This window comes from Poecile atricapillus, chromosome 7, assembly GCF_030490865.1.
Source record: "Poecile atricapillus isolate bPoeAtr1 chromosome 7, bPoeAtr1.hap1, whole genome shotgun sequence".
Taxonomy (NCBI): domain Eukaryota; kingdom Metazoa; phylum Chordata; class Aves; order Passeriformes; family Paridae; genus Poecile; species Poecile atricapillus.
In genome coordinates, this window is record NC_081255.1 from 22,161,120 (window position 1) to 22,188,644 (window position 27,525).

Sequence of the window (27,525 nt, forward strand, 5' to 3'; positions counted from 1 at the left end):
TACATTCCCCTGCTGGAGCCTTCACTTCACACAGCTCTGCCTTCAGCATGTCTGAAGTGAAAACAGGACTGAAAGATGCAATCTAACAAAGAAATTGTTTCAGATTACAAATATCTTATTTATAATTTACAACAGAATTCAAAGTATTTTTCTGCTGCTGCCTTCAGAAGGAACTAGATACACACATATAAATATTGCTGGGAAGGGTAGCTGCTTCGTAGGGATGTCTTACTGTAACAATTTTTTGCCTCAAGTATTTCAACTTTACCTCCTACTGAAAGTAAAGTTGCTTTTAAAAAAAAAAAAACTGAAATGGATTTATTTTTGTAAACTTCTGTAGAAAGTATTTATTTTGCAACCATGGTGCTGAAATTAAACAGCCAGATAGATACATGTTTATATTCTTGCAGCCACAGGACTTTTTTTTAAAGACTCCATGAATGTGTTGCTAAGAAACCAAGTCTTTCAAAGGCATATATCTATGTCACTCTTTAACTTATCCTAATTATAAACAATTTTTTTAATTGCATTTGAAATTATATCTTTAATATTCAACCATTGTCCAATCACTTCAGACATCATTTTGCTTACAAGAAGCAAAAGAAAGGGACAAGTGAAGTAAATGGGTTTGTTCTTAAAGCATCATCACTTGGAGCTCCTGAAGTGTTTACAGGAAGCCTTTCTCCCCACACAAGGAGGGACAGACCTATTACAGCAAACAGTTATGATTGACTCAACCTTTGGCATTTTTGTGTTATTAATTCATCCTGTAACTTGATGAAAATACTATGTTTGTTTGTTTTCTGTTTCTTATTAATAAATTGTACAGAGTCAGACCTAATGGTTTGGGGCTTGCACAATTTTCAGTTTTCTCTGCTCAAATCCCTGTTTCTGCCAGTAGATCTGTTCCTCGATTGCACTGCCTACCTCTTCTAAACATAAATCTCTACTACATTTCTCTGGAGACACATAGAACTTTTTCCTATGGCATCCCTTAAGGGAACCAAAAAAAATTAAAACCCCACAAACTTTGTACTCAGAGATAACATTCAAGATACTTGAGCTAGAAAGTGTGGACCACATATGGGTATTGCATCCATCTGCACAAAAGCAGAGCACCAGCTACAAAAGGGTCAGACTACAAATTTGTTTTGATTTCCCAGACACTATAAAAAGTGAACTGAAAACCAGAAAATGTATGGATTACTACTTACCAAGGACAAACCTGTAACAGATGATCAAGACCTGCAACTGTCATTGTCTTTCAGCCTTCACCAAAAAAAATTTGGGACCTAATGAAATAAGCAGGAAAGCTTGCAAAATCCTGAAGAAAGTATGAGTTAAAGAATCTATGAGTTACATTTAAGGATCTCTAATGATAAGCAAGTGTAAGTCCTGCACACTAGCCTGACCTCCTCCCACCAAGAGCATGGGGTCCCAAAACAACTGAGTAAAACCAACAACAAATATCCTGGTGTAGAGAGAGCAGTTTACTTGATAATCTGAATTGTTCTGTTTAGAAGATAAGAACATCTCCCTCCAAATTATCCAACTCAGTATTTCTGGTCACCAGAAAGCAAGCTGTGATAGTGGCCGTTCCAAGCAGAGAATCAAATATGATATTTTACCCATTGTTTGCCCAGCTCCAGTGGCCAAGACAAGAACCTGTGAGACACACAATACCTGTCACCATCACCCTCCACATTGCTGCAGACACTGGTAAGGAGTAACACACCTTCAAAAAGTCATTTTTATGAGAATACAAAGCATGTTGCTACTGAACCAATCAACACAGCTTTAATGGGCAATATTTTCCACCTGAGATACACCCTCAATATGAGACAAGAGGTACTGGAACTCATGATTGGTTTTTTTCCCTTGCAGCTATCCCTCACCATATTAGTAAACCTGGGGTTATCTCAAGAGCACAAAATGCATTTTTAACAACCTCTATTCTATCGCACTTCTGAAATATCATTGCATTCTTAGTATTTAAAAATTTCCTAGTAAGTATCAAAATTAACTGATATTCAGCAAGAAAACATCGTCTGTTTAAACAGTAAATACTTCCCTCAATATAATGCAGCAATCCTTAATAGAAAGTCATTGTTTGCTGAAATAAAAGACCAGTTTTGCCATTTTTAATGGTGGCAGATTGAAGTTAAAACTGAAAAGCATCTGGGGTTTTTTCAAGGAAGCAATAAAAATCACCATAGGCATAGTAAATTCCCTTGGCACTTGAGCACTCTTCCCAAGAAAATTAAATCTCATTCCCATCTATGCTGTTATTCAGTGAAGTGGAGTTACCTGTAACATCCTGGAGCAGTGCCTCAGCAGGTGAGGCACATCTGAAAGGTCCCAACATCTTGTCCTAAAGGATCACCGTGGCTGTGGAACTGGTACATATTGCTATTCCTGAAAGTGTTGCTAACATATCAGACTAAACTTATAGAAACAATATAGAGAAATCTGAAAACCAACATACAAGGTGCACCCTTTGTCTCAAGAATCATATCTAAAAGGCCTTGAACCTTGTTCTCCATCTTTGTATCCAGGTAACAAACTAGAGGTATTTGCATAATCCCTGTGATGAGCAGCTGGTTACTGATGGTTTCTTTCCTCAGCACCTTCATTCAGCCCAGGCTAGGACCTCATTTTAGGATAATGTTTCCTGATACAGCCTGCTGTTGCTTAAAATCCCAATTAGATTAAAATATTCTCCCACCCTGAGGATTTCCTCAGTCATTAGTCAGAAATGAGATTCACTTTCTTCCCACCAGAGCACTTATAGCCCCTGCCTGCTCTGGAGGCACTAATTATTGCCAGCAGTAAATTGGCAGCTCATGACTGCTCACATCGTTAGCCAGCCTCCGAAGAGATCATCAGCACACGGCTAAGCAGACTGTCCTTTGCTCCCTGCCTGGGCAATACTCAGATCCTAATGTGAAGCCATCCCACTGATTTTTTAATAATCTCATATTCCATAAAACATATAACTTGCTAATCATACAACACAGCACGTTACTGGCTCTTCTTTGAGATGAAATGAAATGAAATGATATGAAATGATAATCCAATCACTTTCAGTGCTAACAGGTCCTTGGGTGACTGTATCCTGAGCTGCCTCTGCAGGCTGTCACATCACTGAGCAAGGCAAAATATCAACAGCAAAAATCCCTTTTTTTTTTTCAGGATTCATAGTGTACATGAAACAGATTCTTGGATAAACATACTTTCATCCCAAGCACCAAACCACCTCAGTTCCACTTTTATTTGCATTTTCTAAGCATGGGTCATCAGAACATGACCTTGTCTGCCTCAGACCACCAGGTGCCCTGGGCTGCTCATGTGACAGCCGTGTACAAACACTGGTGCCTCTTACCTGAATTCTCACTGGTGCCTTCACACACGTGGGAACAGCAGTGGTTGGCTTGAATCCAGTGTGATGGCTTTTGTCACAAGGATTATTTTAAGAACTTAGGATCTTTTTTGTTACACAAAAACGCCTTAACTCTCAGGATACAGTTTGGTAACTTTAATGAGGCTTTGCAATTTACATTCAATGTGTATCAGTACACAAAATGTAAGAAACCACATATACATATAAACTTTGCTTTGTTGTTTTACAAGCCCACCAGAATGAACAACACAAGCTACAGTTATTCACACAACAAAATGGAACATTTTCAAGCTTCATTCACTAATCAAATATCTCAACAATTTATGGACCAACATTATTTTGCAGCTGCTAAAGCAACAATCTTCCATAAGGAACAAATAATTTATGTCAACAGATACACTGACATCACATTCTACAAAATGAAAAAGCCAAGTTGAGCACTGACTGAATGCTTCCAGATTTCAGCAGAACTCACGTGAATCAATAGTGCAGAATTTATACCAGCATCAAATCTGTCCACCATTTATCAGCCCTATGACTGAAAAAAAAATCACAAACAGAAATTCTTTAGGGTAAATAAAGCCATTTCATTACAGGGTTATCTAACCCACTTATTTTTCAACCTTTTTAAAACAAAAAGGAAATAACTTGAAAAAAATAAAATAAAACTTAAACCTTTTGGGTTTTTATTTTCTGACTTACAAACTATTCTCACATACAACATGAATTTGTACTTCATGAATAGTTTTGGTCCCTTAGACTGCCTTCTTAGTGAATCTGTTTTTAACTAATTTGTTCAAATATACCAGCACTTCATTAATGTAGTTATTTGAAGTTAAGTAGGTAAAAATGACATAGACCTATCTTAAAACAATATCTCTCATTTTTGGCTTCTGAACAGCATACAGTCACAAAACCCAAAGCTTCTTTTAGCAGCATTAAAAGTGAAGGGCCTTCCGTGTGAAGCTGTCCTGAAAATTGTCTGGTACGTTCAAGTTATTGAATGCTCTCAGCTCTTCAGACACAGACCCTGCAAAAACTGAGCATTCAGCTTGCTTTCACAAACAAAACCCTGCTCCCAAAGCAGTTCCCTGCAGCGGTGCTCATTTGGCCACATACATTTTCACGACACACATGTGACCTCTTAGAAATGAAGTAGATGCACCACATGAGTATTTCAGTACATGCACTAGGGGAATGCTTCCAGAATCATCCTTCAGTTTGGGAGGGAGGGGAAAACTACTGTTTTCACAGAATAACCACCGCTTTATGCCTGTTACTCTCAACAAAATTTGTTGAAAGGACTAAAAGCTCACCAATACACCTCAAAACATAACTGTAAGGAAGCTGAGCTCATCTGCTTCTGTGTTCCCACAGGGAACCTCAGGTTTTGTCAGTGATTTGAAAGGAACACTAACACTGATGCAGAGTTTGCAGTTCTCCCAAAAATTCATGGAACAGTAAATAATCAAGAGGTCAAGTCAGTGAACCAAGCACAGTGGATCATTTAATGAACTGGGCATAAGCAAAATGTCTTTTATATGTACAGTTGGTAAATTCAATGCCTAGAAGCACAGAATACCCTTATGGAAAGGATACTTGGCTTTATTCAAAAAACCGGTGACTCTGCAAAGGATTTGAGAGTATCTCTGGCAGAAAAAATCCACTCCTTTTAAAAATCACCTGGAGATCACTTTTGCACTTGTAAGAAGGCTGTTAAGGTGAAAGGTTTGGTGGGGAGTGTTATAAGGAGCCCTCTTCACTTTAGTACATGGAAGGGAAAATTACAGATGATTTAACATTCCACTACCAGTTTTGGGAGGGATGTATTCTAAAGTGAATTAAAACATTCAAGGGCATCTTTTGGAGTAGCAATATCAAACTGGTAAGCAACAATAGCAAACCACTCACAATTTAAAACAATTGCCAAACCACTGAGTCTTGGAACTCATTTTAAAGGACTGCCCAGCTAGGAGCGTCACCTCCGTCACCTCTTCATAGACTGAGTTAAACTTTATCGTCCCATAGAGCTGAGAGGCTGGAGGTTTATCTGTTTGGAACTTCCTGGTGACTCTGATATTGCTGCAACCTTCAGAGAATTCTTGATGGAGCTGAGTTCCCACATGTGTAAGTTCATGACGTGCACACCACAACATCCGCTTGTGATCTTGTACAGGTTTTTAAGAACAGCTTTCCGGAGAAGAATGTACACCCAGGGATCTAAAATCTGATTCCACGTGGCCATTCGGAGAGCGAAAAGTATCGTTTCACAGGTCTCCTTTGAGCGACCTTCATTAATCCCAATTCTGGCCATTGTCACCTGAAAAGGGCAATATTTTAGAATTATGCATCAAAAAATACACCAAGAGAGCATTTAAATTATCTGAAAATCGAGTATTTTAAACTTGTGCATTAAAAAACATACAAAGAGAACATGTAAATGAGCAAAATAGTTTCAACATTGTCTCTAATCTTACAGGTTCACAGCATCAGTGCATCCCAAATTGCAATATGAATACTTTCAGGCATACAACATTTATCATCCTAGAAACCCTCTAATGTTTTACAAAGGAAATACATGTGCCTCTGCTGAATTACTTCTGCTGAACTTCTAGCAGAGGATGGCAACCAGCCAGGGAATACCCTCCAAAATGAGGGATTGATCTAAGCAACAAATAAAAACTTAATCCAGAATTTGATCTAACAAAGTGTGCCAAGACTCTTCCAGAAATGGATTTTCTCAAGGACAGAATCCACTTGTAGGTCAGCAAGTTTTTATAACAGCTATTTATTTTTTCACATTTTCTTAGTTAAAGGACGCATAAGGAATACAGAACCCTGACTTCAACAAGAAGATTCACGTTTTTTATGCTGCAGCAGAACACAATTTATTGACACCAGAGGATTTAGAGGTCTGTAGGAAAATTTTTGTCACATGGTGACAAAAGCCATTTTTCAGTGAAGACACAGAGGGTTTCATTCACCTCTGGAAGCGCTACACATGCACAGACCCCCACCAGCAACAACACTGCCAGAGCCAACAATTCCACATGGTGGAATTCCAGACCAGGAATTTGGCAGGGTGGCACCTGGCAGAGGGTGCCCAAGGGCTCCAGCAGCCCAGCAAGCTGTGGCTCTGGCCCCTGCTCTGCAGAGCAGTGAGCTGGGCTGTGACACAGCCCCAGGGAAGCTCAGGCCCTGGGACTCCTGCCCTGCAGATACCTCCTTTTCAGGCTGGCTGCCACTGGGCGTTTGTAACCTAAGTTCCTGTGTGAGGAAAGCCTGATCTGCCAAGCCAGGAATCTGCCAGAAGATGGTAAATTATCTCTCCCTGTTATTAAAGTTAAAGCCACATGAAGACTTTTTTGGTAGAAAGATGAAACACTATAAGGCTTTTAGTTCCAAAGCCTTTAAAGCACTGCAGTTATTTAACTAAGAAAAGGGATATTTTACAACTGATGCTGGGAGTACACTGATTTATTGGGCAATGAGAGGTAGGGTCAGGCTGTCCAAGTGCAGGGTTGTAGTTTCAAAAAGATGCACTGAAAAGAACCTCAACAGAAAAACCGAAAAATAATAATGAATGAAGAGAGAAAACTAGAGCTCACTATGCCAGCAAACCTTTCTAAATGCTTCTCTGTATTTCTAGACCCTACCTATAGCTTGCAGGTCACCACACCTGAGTATAAACTTGAATGGCACAATGTGAATGCATAATAGACCCTGAGCTTGTTTGATGAAGCATTTGATGGAGTGTTTCTGTAGGGCCTCTATGGGAGCATCAAAGGAAGCCCCCAGGAACATTGCTAAGGAAGCTGGCAGGACTGACAGGAGCAGAGCTGGGAGCTGGTGTGGGGAGGAGGAGGAATGTCTGAGCACCAAGCCAACACAAACACAAGCCAGTTCTCTGAATCTGATTTTCACCCCACAACCACTGGGCACATTCCTCTCTGACATCAGCAGCCCGCCCAAACTTGAACAGCTCCTTTGGCCTCACATGGGATGTTTTATCAGGACAGTCTACATTTTATTTATTAGAGGTCCAATACCACAAGGCAAACTCAGATAGATTACTCCCCACTCTGCAAATAGGACTGGGCAGCAAATGACACCTCAAGAGAGCTCACAGACCAATGTCCTTACCCATACACCATGTCTGACTTAATACAGACATATGGGTTGCTCATCTGCCTCCTGAAGTACTTAAAAATTCATTTGTTGTTTCTCTCTCACATTCTCTGGAGCTAAAAAATGCCAAACCCAATGCAATTTCATGTCCAGGAAAACAAGCAGTATGTATTGCTAATAAGGAAAAGTAGCTCCATCCAGACTTTTTAAAACTTATTTTCTCATGATACCTAGGACACTTGTGAGAAATGTTTGAATTTAGAAGTAATTTGCATTTAGAAATAATCACCTCTAAGTGAATCTATTCATTTGCTGCTCAATATAACTTTTGCTTTGATTATGGATTTCCATGAAGTAAATCAGGACAACAAGGAAAACTGGTACATAATTTATGGATTCTGACACTTGGAGAAGCTTCATCCAGAACATTTCAGTTGCCTCTTCTGAACATAGGACATCCAAAAAAAAAAAATACATCTAAGCTCACAGAGAGCTAGCAGAGCTTATATACACAGACACACGTTTAAGCATGTAGGTCTCTGGATTTGAAATAATAAGATAAAAACTAATTATCTACAAATTTTGTTTTATAAAATATGATTTTCCTAACCATATTACTAACATTATTTGGGAGTATTATGCAGAAATTAAAAAATATTTTCTTTCTTCTATCTCTAAAACTAACATAAAATAATGTCCCAGTTTTTTGAAGTTCTGAGAGGCCAAGATGTCCATATAGAAATGGAATAAGACAGAGAATCTAACTGCAGCCCTAAGCATGAGCATTTTTACCCTAAAACACTTGTGGCAGAGCAGCAGATTATGTTGCCATAACTCTGAGTATGAAGTGAGAGAGTTTCTCACTCCTCCAAAGAGACTACCCTGTACTGGGGGCTCTTCACATCTTCTGAAAAATCATCAAGGAAAACTGTAAAGAACTGTGCAAAGATGAAACTGTATTCTGGAACCTTTCCAAAATTATCTTCTGATTTCTAAACAAGACTTAAACTTCAGCAGAAGAGGGGTGGAATGGAAGTTAATATAAATTATTATTTCTATCTCATTTTCATAGACGATTTGTTTTATTTAAATTTAAATCCTTAAAATACTGTTCCAAAGTCAGTTTGAAACTGTAAGTTATAAAAAGGACTAATAAACAACCAGCTGTTTAATAAAGGATTTCATTGAAGCAAAACATGCAGACAGTCTGTATTTTCTCCCTGGGTGTGAGAAATTTGTGTCACTGAAATGGTGACACGAAATGATGACTGAAATGGCTATCAGCTCAGAAATTGCCACCAGAACCTGGTGCAGAGCCAAACGGATTTTTAAGAGTGGGAACACCTCCACAGGCATAAAAAGAGTATTATTTGATAATAATTGGTTCAAAGGCAGGGAACCAATTCAAACCCTTTTTTCCTTTCCTTGCAGGTTCACCAGGTTGGTATGATAAAGGAATTCTGTTCTCTGTAGGCAGCAGTACACAAGTGGGGAAGAGGCAACACTATTGCATAATATATAATAACCTTTGATCTCCACAACTGAAGTTAATATTCATGCAGATTCAGCAGCATGACTCAAAAAATTAATCCTCAGCTGGTAAATAATAAACGTAACTCATGACATTTTCTAACATATTTAGAAATGTAAGAATCCAAGTAGCACTCCGCTGATTTATACACTGTTTATATGAAAACAGCTGTAGTATGTCTCCCTGGTTTGCAAAAAATAAAAGTATCACATGATGTAACTATGACAATTCTAACTTTCTTTAGAAAAGGTACTATGAAAGCATAACTGTAAAAGCTATTTTTTAAACCAAGGGTACCTACCTGAAAGATATAAAGTTACTCTGACTCATACTAATCTTTGCTGGCTTAAGAAAGGACCTGAGAATTCAGTGTCCCTAAAAATATACAGAAAGAAATCAGATTTGTGTCAAGGAAGCACTTGACATGATACATTAAACTTCTACATATTTTTTGTCCAATCTTAAGCTTCACTAAAAGCAAAGCTCACTTTGCAAGATCCAGAAAGTCTGATGGAAATTTTTTTAAACATTTTGAAATTGTTGACTTCTTCAATTCTGCACCAAGCAGACAGCATCAGAGAATTACCATTTCCCTTAGGGATAAAGCCCAGAGCAATAAACAAAAAAACTGCTCCAAGGCTTCACACCACTCATCAAACATAAACAGCACTAATTTAATTTTCCTTCCAATTGGATCTGCACAAGAACAACCAATAGGCTCAAAGGCTGTGCTGCTTAGTCACATTCCTATTAGTACTCAAGGACAGCCAGTCAAAACAAGCAGCTGACTTTAGAGCTAGTTAACAAATAAGACAAAAATGAGACTTTGATGCATTTCACCTCACAGGCTCTAAATCCAGATTCTATCTTTGACTTCAGGAAACTGGATAAAACCCCGTTACCACAAGACTGACACCAAAAGCAGAAGAGACAAATATCGGAAATTCTTCTCTTCTGCAGCTCAGCCTTCAGACTCAACTTCCCTGGGAGAACCTTGCAGACCCTCCCAAGCCTCTTCCTCTTCCTTTGGATTTCCTTACAAGCAGTTCTGAGGATTTTCATTAATGGAGGGAAGTCCATGGATTTTTCAGTATTTGCAGAACACTTATATCTTGTCACTATTGCCTATGTTGAACCCTAAGGAGCAAATCCCCTCCTTCTAAACCACAGAGGTTTCAAGGCAGAACTCTACTGATTATGTCCCAATCCACTGAAACAAAAAATATACACTTACTTTGAATTTCTAGAATTTTTGGAACTTTCACTTTTCATTTTACAAAAGCAGCTTCAGTCTAACAGGCAAGGGATCATACAAAAATCATACATCATTTTGTAGTACTCTATAAAACACAGAGCTTAAGAAAATAAATTTGCAAAATAGTGTGAGGAAGAAATAAAAATGCATATATCTTCACATTTTATGTACCATTTTATATCTCCCAAGAAGAGCTATTGAAAAAGAAACACTGACAGCGAACTGCCTGCACCATCTCTACATTGATCTTGCAGTATGCAAGGCAAGCATTTGCAAAGCTGAGTATGCTTCGTTTTATTTTTATGTGATTCTGCAGGTCAGTTTAAAAACAAGAGCTTCCAAGAACAATATGCAGTGCACCACTTCTGCCATCAAAATATTAGTACAAACACTGTTCTACTTATGCCACGTAATGCTTTTTATGTTCTAGATCTGCGTGGTTTTCCCTTAATGCTTTCCTTTCCCTTTCTAAAAGAAAAACATTAAATGTATCTTCAATTTTTATATACCAGATGATCACTTAGCTTAGCAATTAAGTTTTAACTGAGCACAGTGATTTTATAAAACAATGTCAGTTTAAAAAGGAATTGTAGACAACAAAATATATGAGCCAGCTTTCTGCCACATTAGAGTCCAGAGGGTACTTTTAAGAGTGTATGTAGTAACTCCTTATGTACAATTTGGCAGGATCAGCTCTTGAGAAGCAGCAACAGAATAACGGAGTCTCATTTTCTCTCATGTATATTTCTGTGATAAAATAATAATGCCACTAAAGATTAAGGGTGAATACCTATTTGCCCCCCCGAAAAGGAATTTCATAAACATTTTGAAGGTATCATTAAGCTACAGAGGTGTGAAAGAGGTGTGAAAAGTCCAGAAAGTATAGAGAAAACAGGAAAACACAAAATTTTTCACAAAGCAATTAAAAATATTTTCTCATATTCCTTTCTCAGACACAGCTTAGTCTGTGACCAGGCAATTTCTCACTGAAGTTGACAGGAAAGAAATTATGAAGTAAGCCTCATAACCAGAGGGCAGGGGCAGGTCTGTGTGCATGAACTTGCAAACACTGAGAGTGAAGTTTTTATTTTCTCTCAACTTTCCCCTTAGACACTACCTATTTTGCATCAGTTTTGCAGTAGGATAAATTCATGTTGGGCTTGAATTAAGCATTCGAGGTCACCTCTTTGTTTCTCCTAAATAATCCAAATATTTCTATCTTGGATTGACAGTCCTCTATCTTTATTTCCTTTCCTTGCCATCAAAATAAGAAATACTTCTGTTCAGCTAGCTAACAATGTAATTACTCTCACAGCTTAATTGATAACTCATTTGAAAGGAAAGCAGTGTGGATATGGATAGCAAAGATTCTTGCATTGGAAACAGTAGATGACTCACTTCAAAATGAAAAGACATAGTGTCCATACCAAAGTCAAATAAACAACCTGTTTCCTGAGCTACATGATTCAAAGTTACATGAAAGCCTGTTTCCACAGCGTGAGGAATGTATTCCTGCCAAAGAACAAGGTCTATAACAAAAAACCTCTTGCACAAAAAAAATATTTTATAGATAGAATTAAAATATTCTTTACCCAGCAATGCTAGAGAAGCTTTACAGGTCAATTTTAAACACCAGAAAACAATCAAGTATGTCTAATATCTATAATAAAGACCATCCTTAAGTATTTAGGAAGGCAAGGACTATATGTGTTTGGGATTCATTTATTCTTCCATTAGTGTCAGCTGGATAAAGTTTTAAACCCTAGAAATTGCCTATTACTTCTCTATTGTCGCTTTGCTTTTCCAGATTTTCACACTCATTTGGAAAAAAAAAAATCATATTTTTAATGCTTAGAAAAATATTCTAATTTATTTAGGAGCAACAGAACTTTCCAACTAATGCCTTACATACCCAAAGAAAGAATCACAAATAACACATGATACTAGGGAGGAAGAGAACTGTTTGAATGAAGAAAAAAGCAACAATACACAGGCAGCCTGGGGAAGAGGAGCTGCAGAGGTTCATAACTACAGAACAGGCTGAAAAAGTTGGAATAGACCTCTATGATCATCAAGTCCAACCATTAACCCATCACCACCATGCTCACCACGAAACCTTTTCCACATGCCCAAGCACCACATCCACACGCCTTTTGAACACTGCCAGGGATGGTGATTCCAGCACGTCCCTGGGTAGCCTATTCCAATGCCTGATCACCCTTTCAATGAAGATATGTCTTCCTAATTTCTATTGAAACCTCCACTGGTGACCCTGTCCTTGTTGAAGATGGACTGGAGACACAGTCACCTATCGCTATTGGTACTATCTGATTTGCAGTGTTTGAAAAAATCTGACTGGAGGCAAAAGAAGACATGATACATTGCTTTTGTGTCACTTTTCAGATCACCTCTGTTAAAGTGACTTATTCTATGTATCATTCTGAAGGCGTAAACTAAGCAGCTATGACAGAAACATCAAGACTAATGAATCTATCAAGTTGGAATATATAATTTGCAATTACCTTTTTCTTTTATGTTGGTAAATAAATTTCAAGGGCCTGCTGTGCAGCTCAATCACCTTTCAGGAGGAGGATGGAAGAGAAAAATCAAGTGTCCATTTATAAGTGATTTATTTCTCATTATTTCTGCAAATGCACACCTCTGGTAAAAGGTGGATTCAATTTTATTTCCAATTCACTAATGAACTATAAATCCTAAAACAAACTGCTACCACTTACTCCTTTCTGCTTCATTTTCTCTCATTCCATGCAGTGAGGCAGATGGGAATGTAGCTGCTCACATCCCTCCCAGCACAAGAGTCTTTTTGTCCACACACTCTTGTCCTGATGTCAGTCATCGCATGGGTCACGGGGTTACTCTTGAGCAGACTCACTACATCCTTCCCATCCTTCCCATCCTTCCCATCCTTCCCATCCTTCCCATCCTACTGCTGGAACTCCAGGAGCCCAAACCTTGGGAGGGGCAGCACAGGCCCAGGGCAGCAGGAGATGGGACCCAACCTACAAAGCAGCTCCAGTTCATTCCACTGTTCCTCGATTTCACCTCACCCAATATGAAAATGAATCCCAGAGAATGAGTCACAGTTACTTTGCTGTCAGCCCTGGTGCAAACCCTTTCTGCAATGTTCTGCTCCCTGAGCACTGCTGTTTCTGACAGCACACCCACAGAAGCTGCGATGGGACAGTGTTCTGCACTGCTGGGCACATGGGGAACCTGCAACCCAAACTGCAGCTCAGCAACCCCTCTCAGACATTAACCAGTTCTACAGCACCAGAGACACAAGTAACTTGTACTAGAAAGCACCATGCCACACTTCAGATTGTGAATTAACACCATAATAATTACAATAATAAATATTCTCTCACAGAATACATGAATGTATATTACACCCTGATGTCTGTCATTAAAACTGGTGAGGATGAAGGACTTTCTGGAGTTTTTCCATGTGAGTGTGTTACTCCCTGAGATTTTTCAGCAACAACTTTACCATTTAAAGTGTTTAGATAGTCAGGAAAGACAGCTTTCCTAAAATAACCATCCAAAAATGGTTATGCCATGTATGACATCTTCCAAAGATGGTTATGCAGTGTATGACATTTTCAAGTAAGAAATGCCTGAATAAGTGTAATATCTAGGAAAGAGGAAGAATTCTCTTATATCAAACAATGGAATTAATGTCAAACTGACTTACTTTTTAATACCAAACACAAACTCCAAAAACTTAACCAAGTGAAATAAACAAGGAAAGGTTATGAATGGCAAAGTTATTTTGCTGAAGTTTTCAGAATTTGATTTCTTGAGATGACAACCTCAAAATTAAAAAGAATACAAAAAAACATATTTTCTGTGAAAGTCACTGACATCTATTTGAAACAAAATACTGTGTTTCATAGTTTAATTCTGTGTATAACATCTAAATTTAAAAATCAAGAAGCAAACAATTATGAAAGAAAACCAGAAGTGCGTTATTCTGAAATGCCATGTTCTCACATGACTGGAAACCTGCCTTCCCTACTTTTTCTCTCTAAAACAAACAATGTTATTGTTTTCTGATGGCACTGCATTAACAGAAAAGGCTTTACGCAAATTTTTCCAAACAGCACGAGTAAACATAGATAACAAAAACTATATTTATGCTTCCCCAGAAGACTCTGGTAAAGGGCAATATGTCAATCTCAGCCCTCCTTCCTTCCCTGGTTCATATCATTACCACTGCCCATTTCTTCTCCAGCCTTTCCTGCTGAGAGTATTTCAGGTCCCCAGCTTCTGTGAGGGGGAGGTAAACTCTTGAATTACAAATATAGCCACAATTACCATAGAGTTTCTAAGCACTCTGTGATAAACTGTGCCCTGGCCCATGCTTATAAACATTTTTATTAAAATGATTCATGTTTCTCAGAAAGGATAAGGCCTGTAAGGTCTCTATGTACTGTAAAAGATGAAAATAGGAACAGACCAATTCTGAACACCAAAACTGTACCTGTAAAATTCAGTATAATTTTAGGTAGGTATAGTCTAAAATTAATGTCATTCCAGTTCTCATCTAATCTGGTGGAATTAGGCAGCTGTGCCACTTAAGAATACAAAATTAAAGTTCTCTACACCAACACTAAGAAAGGTATGAACATCTTATCCAGAGGTTTCTAGTGTCATAGAAACACATCTGAATAGGTGGATTGGACTTTTAAACTCATTGTATTAAACTTTGTTACTCTCTCTGCCAACACATGCAAATTCTTTTAAGAAGTATTTTCATGGGAACAAACAAAAGCACACTCAAATTGTCAGAGATGCTGAATAAATCTTATTCCATGGGAAACAAACCTGGAAAGAAAATTCTGTCTTGAGACTAACAAAAACTTCAATCAAACTAAGTGTTCTCTTTCTTCTTAACCTGTAAAATGACTTATGTATTTCAAAATACCTTTTGGGCCATAATATTAGCAAAGACAGTTATCTTTCAGCAATTTAACCTTGAGTTATCAGATGCTAGAAGAAACTCAAGCAAGAACAGTAATTGAATTTGCACAGAGCTAATGGGTGTACTGAGGAACTCAGAAAGCAATCAAAGGACCATGATAGGAGTGAGAGCCCTGTCTCTAATGTAGCTCAAAAAGACAATCAAACCCAAGAATTTTTTTTCAGAGGAACTTAGGGAGCATTTTATTCATTGAAACTGACACTCCTGATCTCATCTGACACAGCAAGGTCTGGAAGAGAAATAACTACCTGCAGTCAACCATGGCTATCACTGTATCAGTGTGTGAACTAGCGATACAGAGGTGTTGTCTAGCAGGTCTGCTGCTGGCAAAAAGCTCTTTTTCCCTTCCCCATGAAACTGGCTCATTTATTAAAACCAGGCTCCTAACACGGGCTTGCACCCTGCCTCAGGGATGCTCTGACAGTGTCCAAGGAGCTCTCCCAAGGGGGACCTGCCGGGTCACCTTCCCTACCGCGGGCAGGGCGTGAAGCGTTCCCAGACCAAACACAAACCACTCCTGCTGACAGTGCACCCTGTCCTTGTGTGGTGTCAGCACACAAACATTCTAGCAAGAACTCAGTGACAAAAGCCAGCACAAACATAGTAATTATCACTGATTATCGTCTTTAAAATCTGAGCCTTGAAAAGGACGGGTAAGTGTCGTTTTCCCTTCTGAAAGTTTACAACAGTATTCAAAGCTGCAAGGTTAGCTGAACATATTTGAGTATCTCCTTCTTCACTCTTCAGAAACACACCTGTGGAAATTGAAAGCTTAATTTATTCTTTTTCAAAAGAAAAGAGCACTCTCCCTGTTGACAGTACCTGTGCAGGCACAACAGTGGCTCCAGCTTTGACTAATAAACACAAAGATAATAACATGCTTCTGCAGAGCAGCCCCACGTGAGATCTGAGTCCTCACTGGCAGAGCATGGACCTGCATCCTGGGGCACCTCCCTGCTTCTCCTCAGCTGCACTTTCTGATTATGAGAAATCACCAGTTGCAAAAGCACAAGGGATAATTCTTTTAGTAACTCTTTAGCTGTAGGGACAATACAACTGGCAGTGAAGGCCTACAAACAGCATTAATAAAGCAACAAGCTCATATATATGATGCCCATTGCATAAGCATGCCCATGTAAGTATAAGGCAATGTAACAGAAATGTAAAACTTCCACCTTAATAAAGAAGGCAGAAAACAAGAATGGGGGGAGAGACTTCAAGAGTGACACAGGTACAAACACCTGACAAAGTGTTACGTGGCTACACATGAAAAAACACTCAAATGAGGTGTAGAGGATTGCCTTGTACATCCAACTACCTCATACTGTGCACAAGGACGTGGCCCTGAAGTTACTTAGTGTAAAACCTGCAGCAAACTGACCTCCTTCAGCACACACCAACCATCCAGCCTCTGCACCCAAAGCAGCAGTGGAGCCAGCAGGGTGGGATGGGGTAAGGGCATCCCAACAAAAGCCTCCCTGTTAGCACATCAGCTTCTCTCCAGCTCCAGAACACATTCTCTGAAAGGACCACTGAGAGCAGCACCAGCAGCTTCTGAGTTGAAGTGATTCAGTAAATCACAAGCTGAACGCAGCCCTAAGTGCACAAAAAGCAGTCATCAAGCCTCACTGCATGAGACAGTCTGAGGACAAGAAAAAGTCAGAGCGACTTCAGGGAGACATGATTAGCATAACAAATTGGAAAGAGAAGAGATTACATGAAAAGGGACTGATAAAAATTAATCTAAGCAGTTAAAAAAGCAACTGAATGACAGCTGATTTATTCATATGAAATAAACTGAGCTCTTTCCAAAAAAAACAGGAACAGCTATTTTCTGCGGTAGAGGGGAGGTAAAACTGGAATGAAATTAATCAGTTAACTGCATGGAAAAAGATCTTAACAGGAATAACTTGAATGTAGAAGTATTTTTCTCAGGCTCTGTTTCACACATGAAAAAGATTAGAAATTTCTCCATATCATAATTCGGTCCTGTAAATAAATTCACTCTAAAATAAACCTCTCCTGTCCATAGTTACAGGCAGTTCTCTTTGCTGCTCCAAAAAAACACATTTTATAATAAGTTTATCCCTTGAGCCCTACAGAATACGACATACCAATGTCAGAATTTGCTCACACACACACAGCTCCAAACCAAGCTGTTTCATGACACGCCAGATGTCAAATCACAGCCAAAAAAACAGCTTTATGTAACAATGTATTTCATCAGAGACGCTTGTCACAAAATGCTCCTGCCCAGCTATTTGGAATCATTTGGAATCCAATCCCTAGGGACCAAATTCGTCCAGCAAAATTGGCATAGTGTTAGCAAAGGACTAAGGCTCTCACAAGGGTGAGGAAAGCTGACACTACACACAGAAGTTGAAGTTACTATCTTCAGAACATATTTACCTGGAATTACCCATCACAAAGCAAAATGATTTGGACTGTCAGAACAAGTGTGCCTCTGCAAATCACTGACTACATATATTATTATAAATTTCACTTGTTTGGTTGTTTTGGGGAATTTTCTCCTGCTCTCAACTCCTCAAAGGACATCAGTGTTCACCCATAAGGGAAGAAGCAGGGATCACCTCTCATTCTCACACTTCATTAAGGGAAGATTCTCTCACAGTGGCAGAAAACTTGAAAAAGCTGCTTATTTTTGAAAAACAGATGAGATGCAGCTCTGGGAAAGAAATCAAGAGGAAGAAAAAGGAAATCATAAGGAGGTCCCTGTCCAAGAGCCATAGGAGAGCTCCACAAGAGCCATGCCATGGACTCTGCTTTTGAAAAATGCTCCATCCATATCTTCAGGAATCTTAAGGAGGTGATTAATGACAATACTATATATTCTTATTTATAATATTAAGTGTTAGATATGTATGCATTTACACACATACATAAATAGGCATCAAAACAACTTCACTATCACTGAGCAGATGCAGAAGTCAAGTTCAGTTCCACACCAGACACCATAAAGAACAATCCGGGGTCTTGTGACTCTAATGACATCTGAAAATTATTTTATCACAGGACAGTGAGAATGCCTGAATATTAACTCCACTTGGAAAAAAAATTAATTTAAAATCTAATAGTGAAGTAAATCTGCAGTTGGATTACAGTATTGGACAGACTTGTTAGCCATACACATATGTCAATGGACATACCAGACTAGATTGAAAACAGAAGGGAAATAAATAAATTAAACACACACCCCCCCACCATCAGATGGAGAGTAACACCAAATGAATCCAAACTCTTGTATCTGCAAACCACATGTGGTATAAAGTGCATTGCCTTCCTCCACTTTCTCTTCCAGAAGTTTATTTGGTTTCTAATAACTTTGGTTTACTTTGAGGCAATTGATTCTCACGAAACATTTTGTTCTGCATACTCTTTGGGACAGAGTACATAGGTAGAATACACAATTCAAAGACTAGACTTCAAATTCTGACTTTTAGATTTAGCTTGGAGAAGAAAAATTAAAGAAGTAAATGATCACAGAACAAGCATGTATTAACATCCTTTTCCAGATAATTTCACCAATGAACACCTGCTCATATTTCTGTCAAGAAATACTTATTTTGGTATATGCTGATTATATTACAGAATGTAAACCATTATTTTCACAAATTAAAAGCCCTGAGACCTTTCAGATGTATCAGTCAAGTAGGTTTGAGTCAGCAATTAATCATAAAGCATACAACTTGATAAACCCTGGATCACTTTAATGTAGCACTTGAGCAGTACATTCCTGACAAAACTTTATTCAACTGCAGGCCAAAAAATCTTGTTAAATTAACACCACACTTGTAATTCTGTTTGTATTCTGCTGCTATCAAACCCAGGAATGGGTAAATAAATCAGCAGATTAACTGATATAAACTCTATGATCCTAACAGCTAAGAAAGGAAATACCCACAAAGGACCCTGTCCCATTGCATTTCCCACTGAAATTCTCTGGCTAAAACACTCATTGTTCACTTGCTTGAAACTTTATTTCAAGAATCTAATCCCACATTATACCTAATTTTATTTTTTTTTTAAACTCTTCCTTTCTAACCTAAATTTGTCCACATTGCAGAACTATTTTCCATAATGCCAGGCTGGTTATGGCCTAAGTTTGGCTCATCTCATTTTCAAAGAGGTTGAGAGGCAAAGCATCAAAAGCCCAGCACACACAGAAAGCACCAGCAGTTTTGCCACCCAATGAACCAGAATTCCTTCTGGATTTCTCCTCTGCAACACAGTCCTGAAAAATACCAAGCCCAAAATTAAGCAAGAAGTCATTCACTAGCCTGCATCATAAACTGATGCAATCACCAACACCAAAAAGGGTCTGAAAAAAAATCCTGCTAGACCAATAACCCATCTTCAATGACAACTTAGATGAAGTCAAATATTTTAACAAAAGGAGTGTTGTGATTTCATTAGATTGCCACAAATTCTAAAATTATAATTTTATATATATTTGATATATATCATAATTAAAATTGAACAGCATAACAAAATCAACCATAATAATAACAGTTTAGTGTTCCTTGATGTGTTGAATAAATGAAGTATCTCTTTTGAACTAAAAAGGTTTATAGTTCTTCTGATACCCAAGTGGTTTTCAAAACCAAATTAATCCTGCTTTTAAAAACAATTATTTTAAATGAAAATAAATGTTACCCGAGGATAATAATGCAGCTTTTTCATGGAAAGTAAAGTCATCATATGGAATGCTTTTTTTGAAAACCATTCTGTGGCTTGCCCCAAACTTCAGATGGGGTCTGAAGGAACTGTAAAGAAGTTCCCTATGAAACTTGCTCTGCTGCTCTGAGAATTTTGCTTACGCTCCATGCACTACAGCCACGGCACTGACAGAAGCCAACATGAATTTAAACTATGCTGCAGAGCAAGACTAGAAAATTCTCTGTGATTTGAACAAAAGTGAAAGAGGTTTTGTGCATTTCAGTGATTGCAGACATTCATACCTAGACTTTCACCTTGAAGTCTGTGATACTGGATTAATTAAATGCTACTTGCCAGATATACCAAAATGCTGCAACTAGGCTAGTGTCAGTATCTAATTTTTAACTAACTCAGGTAACTTCAGACTGTACCATAGGCAGTGAGCAGACGAAATATAGCTGGATCTGATAAAGATCTCAGACTTAAGTCAGTATTTGTTAGCTCAGACAAAAATTGCTCCTCATTTATATCACCGGAAAACTACAGGACCCTGTTTCTAGAGGAGAAATTAAGATTCCATATGACTTGTGATTTGTGACTCTGACCCTAGAAAAAATCTAAATTTCCTCAGACAAATTTGCTACACTAAAAGGAGACAAAGTTAAAACCAACTTTATAATGCCATGATACAACAGGAGCTGTCAAATTCCGGTGTCACAATCTCACTTCCTTTGACCCTGCTCACTGACAGAGCAGCAGTGACCCTCTGGGAGTCACAGCAGGGACAGTGCCACACCACCTGCCCACAGCAGCTCTGCTGCTCATCTGTCCACATTACAAACCCAGCTTGCTTAGGTCTAAACAAATGTTGATTTCAACCCACTGCCAACCACTGTTTTTCAATATCACCCTAAAGCAAAGCATCCTGATAATGGAGGGGAGGATTTTTTGCTTCCCAACTGTTTTCTGCCCTAACAAAGCTCACAAGTAGCATCAAACTGTTGAAATAACAGCAAACACACCACCATAAATAAAAAAATTATTTACACTGTACAGAGCAAAAGGACTTCCTCATCCTAGATTTCACTGACTTTTTGGAAGAGCTCCATATTTGCTCTGAATTATTCTAGCCATGGTTCTTCTACCACTGTCTGCTTCACAGCACTGGAAATACAGTCCTCACAATCACTATATTTAACTTAGTGTATTATTCATCAGAAGTGGAGAATAACTACCAGTGTTTTATAGATGTATAGGTATATACATTATGGGCAATATGCTATAAAATTAATATCACTAAGTGGGTGGAGCTGCTATCACAACTTAAGTGCTTTAAAACCTGGAGACAAAAAAAGTACAACTTTTATACAGTGATGTGCATTAAACATTGGCAAATACATTAGGCTCTTACCAGGAATGGGCTCCAGCAAATGCAAGAAACACACATTATAGCCAAGAGCTGAATGATCATTTCAAAATGATGAGATCTGCCTTGTCTTTGTTGACTTTTAAATTTGACCCTTAAGAGGGTAATTCCTGTGACAGCATTGCACAGGAATGAAATAGCAAGAGCCAGGAACCCAAGGCAAGAAAAAAGTAAGAGATAAAATCTGTCTTCCCAGTCCTCAACATGTTCTGTTTTATAGAAGCACCAGGTCCTCGATGCTTGAATTTGGTAGGCTCTAAACCTAAGAATAGGCAGCAAAGCTATAAGAACAGCAAACAGACATACCATAGTCAACATCATTTTCACATGTCTAGAAGTCATTTTTGTAGAGTGAAATATTGGCCTAGTGACTCCAATGCAACGTTCAACAGCCATCACACTGCCCAGGAGGAGTGGGCACAAACCAAAGAAAACCATGCAGATTCCAAAAACACTGCACAGAATGTTGGACTGGTTAAATCGAATCCAGTCTTTATCTGATGCATACACAAACACTGCAATGGCTCCATTGATGAGGTGACCGAAGAGATCTGTGACAACCAAACCACTGGCAAGAAGCAGAAAGGAGGCTTTTGATTTCTGTCTGAATCTCTGGTATGCCTTCATGAGAATTACTATTGCAAGACTGTTGGACAAAATTCCCACCGTCATGAAGATTATTGAAAAGAAAACTGAAATCTTTTTCTCCGTGTGGCACGTTGTGTTTTTCAAGGCTCCAAATCCAGCCAGCCCTGGTGATTTTGAACTGTTCATGGTTAGGAAAGGAGACGCAGCCCTCAAAGCATTTCAGAAGTCTTGCAGTCAAAAGGCATCTGCAATATTAAAAACAAATATACACAACGCTGTAAAAGGCATACCACCATTCAAATGGCATTTGAAGCAGAAATTTCCTAATATTAGTCTGTGGTACAAATCTAATTTTCCAGTTTTCTGAGTGATATGATATGGCATCACATTTTAAGCTCACCACTCACAGGGTAAAACAATTATCCGCATGCATTACACAATGCAAATATAGACTACAGGAAATTTAGAGTCTCTGCATGCATAATACATACAAAATAATGTATAAAATATAACATGGTTGTGTACATATAGTAAGATAAACAATACAAACAATTCTGGTGGTTAAGCTACGCTAAAGAAGCATTTTTGCAAAAAACTCCAAGAACGACAGTATTTAACCAGCCCAGACACAGTCAAAGAGAAATACTGAAACTAGAACATTTTGAGATCATAATCACATTCCATTTATCAACATTTATTTCCAAAACAATGTCTTAGCATCTTCTAAATAATTCTGCTCCCACAAATTCATGTTTCAAAGCTTTAACCTAGCCAGCCCTGAAGCCTTCAAGTTCCCAGCGCCCTTGTTGGAGCACAAATGCGGTTTTTAGACGCACCGTAACTCAGAAACCAATTCTGCAAGTTATTTTACACTTTATCTCCCATCTCTATTCCAAGGCCATTCCTAATGGCAAAACTTTCCCAGGCAGGGGAGGAAAAAATAAAAAAAAACTAAAAATTTAAAAAAAAAAAAAAAAGAAAGGGAAAAAAGAAAGAAGCAGGCGGTAACAGCCCGTATTACAAACTGCCGCTGAAGCTTCTCGGTTCCTGAGCTACACCGGGAACGGGGCACGCCGCACCGAGGAGACTCTGCCGCTCGGCAGAGCTCAAAGGAGCGCGGCCGGAGAACTCCTCAGAGGGAGCAGCGCACAGCAGCGTCCCTGCCCGGCTCCCGCGCCAGCCCTGCCTCCCGGGCACGGACAGACGGACACGGACACGGGCACGGACAGACGGACACGGACAGACGGGCACGGACACGGGCACGGACACGGGCACGGACAGACGGGCACGGACAGACGGGCACGGACAGACGGACACGGACACGGGCACGGACACGGGCACGGACAGACGGACACGGACAGACGGACATGGACAGACGGACTCGGACACGGGCACGGACAGACGGGCACGGACAGACGGACACGGACACGGGCACGGGCACGGACAGACAGGCACGGACAGACGGGCACGGACAGACGGACACGGACACGGGCACGGACAGACAGGCACGGACAGACGGGCACGGACAGACGGGCATGGACAAACAGGCACACACAGGCGGGCACGGACAGACGGACACACACGGGTGGGCACGGACAGACGGGCACGGACAGACGGGCACACACAGACGGGCACGGACAGACGGGCACGGACAGACGGGCACACACAGACGGGCACACACAGGCGGGCACGGACAGACGGGCACGGACAGACGGGCACACACAGACGGGCACACACAGGTGGGCAGCCCCGGTGCCGGAGGAGCGGCGCCCCCGCCCGCCCCCCGTTCTCTCTTAAGCGCTGCCGCCGCCGGGGGCGGGGCGAGCCCGATCGGCCGGGCACAAGCACCACGGTCCCGGCCGGGCACAAGTACAAGTACCACAAGCACCACGGACCCGGCCGGGCACAAGTACGAGTACCACAAGCACCACGGACCCGGCCGGCCGGGCCAGCCCCGCCGCGCCGCCGCTCCTTCCCTACCCCGGTGTCGGTGTCGCTCCCGGCCCCGCCGCCGCTCACGTTCGCTCCGTCCCGCGGGGCCGGAGAGAAGCGCAGCGCGGAGCTCCGCCGGCCGCCGCCGCTGCCGAGCCCCCTCCTGCCGGCGCCGCCCGCGCCCGCCCTCCCTCCGCCTTCCCACCCGGCCTCCCGTCCGCCCTCCCCGCCCGCCGGCCCCGGGACCCGCTCCGGCTCCGGCTCCGGCTCTGTCCCGGGGCTCGGCGCAGCCCTGGGCAGGAGCGCTGCGGCAGCGCGGAGCCGGCCGTGCCGGGCGGTGTCTCCGGCAAGGAGAGCCGGGCTGCCTTGTCACATCACGGCCACAGGGCCACCCCAGCCAGGCAGGGCGAGCTCCTGCCTGCCAGGCTGCAGCCACAGCAGTGGCAACTCATGGGGCGGCCAAGGGGCCACATCTGTCCTCAGCCACAGCTTCACCTCTTCACTTTCCAGGTGCTGCTTCCCAACTGCGCTCTTCAGCAGCGCGCAGGGAGCTCGGGAAGGGGTACCCCAGGAACCCCGTCAGGGATGCGGCTGGGCACATCCCCGGACACATGACACCTCCCTGGTCAGCTAACAGAACTAACAGCGCTCTTGGACCATTTCTCCACTGGAGAAATACGATGAGAGCACATCTAGATGAGGCATTAATGATATGACCTATAAGGCTGGAAATTCAAAGGTTGTTTCCCGTCATGCGCTCAAGCTGTTACAACCTGAAGTTATAGATGACTTTCAAGTTCTTTCATCCATCAATGTCCAGTACTACCAAACAGGCCTCAATGGGAGCTTTATTAAGAACTCTTACTATAGAAATAAGCCAAAATATAAAATCAATGTCAAATTATGAAACACAACTGTAAAATATTACAGAGTTTATCACAGGCTGCAATGATGAAGAACCTAAATTCATTTTCATGGATACACAGCCTGGAGTGGTACTGTTCCTGGCACCACAAGACAATTACTTAAAAATTTAAATTCTCAAATGCACTAGTTTTTGCTTACCTTCTTATCTTGACTAGTACAGTACAAGTTGCCTTTCTGTAATCCACCAGTGAGAAAATACAGGCTAGCTAAATCTATTTCTTCAAACAGTATTTAAAGTCACTTCCATAAACAGTTAAAAGCACCACATGAATGGCCTCCTTCAAAATGCTTGCCAGATTTTGGCATTTTATCATATAATGAGCCGAAATGTTAAATTTGGTCTGATTGGGACCTATAAATTCCCATAAGTTCTTTTTTAAGACAACAGTAAAACATAAAAATATCTCAAAATACATTTTTGCCCATTAAAGTTCAGAGGAGAAGAGTTCATTTTATGTTCCCCTGCCCAGGGATAAATGGAGATGGAGATCTCAAACTACCAACTTGCTCCATGCCCTTCTCCCCTGGATTTCTTCACCCAAAGATTCTGAAATTGCCCCCAGGCAATTTTGCTTGAAAAGAAGCAATGAAGTTAATGCTTCAAGACTGCAGTCTGGGTGGTAGAAGTTGAAACAGCTTTATCAGGTAGATCAAGACCAAGGGAAGAACAGAAAAACCTCAGGACAGCTGTTTCAGTGTGGCTGTAAAAGTGTAGCAAGGGAAAAGCAAGCTTGTAGAGCAGTCTACCAGGAGGAGGGAGAGTGGCATTTCAGTTGCTGCAGAGATGGAGCAAAAAAGCAAGAAATAGTGTTAGGAAAGTAAATATAAGCTTCCATCTCGCTTTTCAGACAGGAGGCATTGAAGAGTGCTCCTGCACCTGCAAAGCTGTAAGAGCACAAAATGCCACATCCCAGCTTTGTGCTGTGAACAGGACAGCAGCCTGTTAAAGCATTGGCATAGGCAGGACAGATATGTCTGGGGCTCAGCCCTCTACACGTCTGTGAGCTCCTGATACAGGAATAACTTAAATAATGACTTCTCTGGAATGGGGTGGGAATGCAAATAAAAACAATCTCTTCCTCCTTTTTCATCCACTCATATATTTCTTGTGCAGCCTTCAATGATAATTACAATATACTTTTATTATATTCACAGTTCTTGCTGCAAAACATTGGAAACCTTTTCCTTTTTGTACACAACAAGAGTAAGTGTCATCTTCCCATTTAGTAAAATAGCAGTGATATAAAAGCCTTTATATTTCAGAGACAAAAGTTGTAAATCAAAATAACTATAGAGGGAAATTGAGAATATAGGACCAAATTTGGGGCACCTCAGTCAAATAAAGCTGTCAGCAAAAATCCTTCAGTTAAATGCCACCTTGTTCAACCCATAATTGTTTGAGACAAAAGAGATTTATGAGGCCACAGACACTGACAATGAGTCCTACAGTACCCATCCCCACAGAAGGTTAGAGTTACTGCCTTCCATTTCTTCAAAATCAGCAATCCTTCAGGACTTCCTCCTCCTCTGGAATTAATGCCTTGCCACCCCCAAAGAACAGCTTCTATCAAAGGTCCAACTATTCAAATGAAAAAGCTGATATCCATATGAAGGTACAAAAGGAGTTCTAGACGAGGAGGGACTTATATCAGAAAGATTGTACGTATTTTGAGGCATACATACCATTCTAAGGATTATATGGCTGAGAAAAAAGATTAATGCAAATGATGAGTTTCAAAGGGTCAATAACAAATGCTGAGAGGCTGGGCAGAGGTTTGCTCTGTTCTGAAGTTAGCAATAGCCAGACAGCAGAAACACAGAGATAAAAAAATTATAGTCTTGGAAAATCTGAGTCACTTGTTAAGAACACCAGCATTACTAATTCTTCTTGGATTTTTAGTGGTGTTTTTAAGTATTCTCATTATGAAATGAAGAATTATTTCCATGTCTTTTTTAAGGCTGTTAACTTGATTTTACAGCAGATTTTCAAAGAGGCTGGTTTTAAATTGTATAGTAGTGAAGGACAATTTGCAATCTCATTTCATTAAACAGTTAAGACTAATACGGGCTAATTTTGCTTGAGAAATTAATTACACCTCCTGTCTGGAAAATGCAATCAGAAAATTAGGTCAGTAATGTGGAAGGTGATCATGTACATATAAAATGGCAGTAAGTGCAAAATAAAGGAAAATAATAAAGCCTACAAATCCGTAGGCTTTTAAAGATGCATAAATTTAGCAAATAAAGCTTCCTTAAAAATGTTTTGTGACTGTTGTGTATCCTCAAGATCCTGGCTTGATAGTGTAAAGACAAAACAGTAAGTTTCTGCCCAAGCTAGGAATAGATTTTGTAAGAACTCATGCACGGTCATACTGGTGTGCAGCTAGACCATGCAGGTATCTGAAGCAAGTAATGGAAGTCAGAATATGTCTTCTTAAAGATCTGTCTCAGGATCCTGGGTTTGCTTGATCCTTGAGGAGGGTGGATAAAATACTTGCTGTATCCTGTCATATTCTAAATACGCATTTTAAAATATCTTAAGACAATTCACCAAGTTTAAAGAAGTGTGGTTCAGCAGAATGCAGACAACTCACCCATGGCTTTGTCATTCCAATAACCACCACTCTGACCTTCATACCTCACCATGAAGCAGTAAAAC

At 40.2% G+C, this 27,525-nt stretch overlaps 1 protein-coding gene across 8 annotated transcripts; it reads right to left on the reverse strand.

Annotated features, from left to right (window-relative positions):
• Positions 1–3,523: 3,523 nt before the first annotated feature.
• PTGFR (prostaglandin F receptor) lies at positions 3,524–27,525 on the reverse strand. 8 transcript variants are annotated; one of them, XM_058842235.1, is made up of 4 exons: positions 23,029–23,194; positions 22,844–22,923; positions 21,405–22,252; positions 3,524–5,720 (listed from the first exon to the last, which is right to left on the reverse strand). In XM_058842235.1, the coding sequence occupies exons 3-4, from the start codon at positions 22,191–22,193 to the stop codon at positions 5,415–5,417; spliced, it is 1,095 nt and encodes a 364-aa protein (XP_058698218.1). In that variant the 5' UTR covers positions 22,194–22,252; positions 22,844–22,923; positions 23,029–23,194; the 3' UTR covers positions 3,524–5,414. The 8 variants fall into 8 exon arrangements, with proteins under 8 accessions (XP_058698218.1, XP_058698219.1, XP_058698224.1 ...); XM_058842236.1 differs by lacking the exons at positions 22,844–22,923; positions 23,029–23,194 and adding an exon at positions 27,461–27,525; XM_058842241.1 differs by lacking the exons at positions 22,844–22,923; positions 23,029–23,194 and adding an exon at positions 24,435–24,452.

Coding starts and splice junctions, on each gene's coding strand:
- PTGFR (XM_058842236.1), bottom strand. CDS start 22,193: ATGAACAGTTCAAAATCACCAGGGCTGGCTGGATTTGGAGCCTTGAAA. Junction 5,721..21,404: donor TTTGCTGGAGCCCATTCCTG/GTAAGAGCCTAA, acceptor TGCCCTTTTCAG/GTGACAATGGCCAGAATTGG.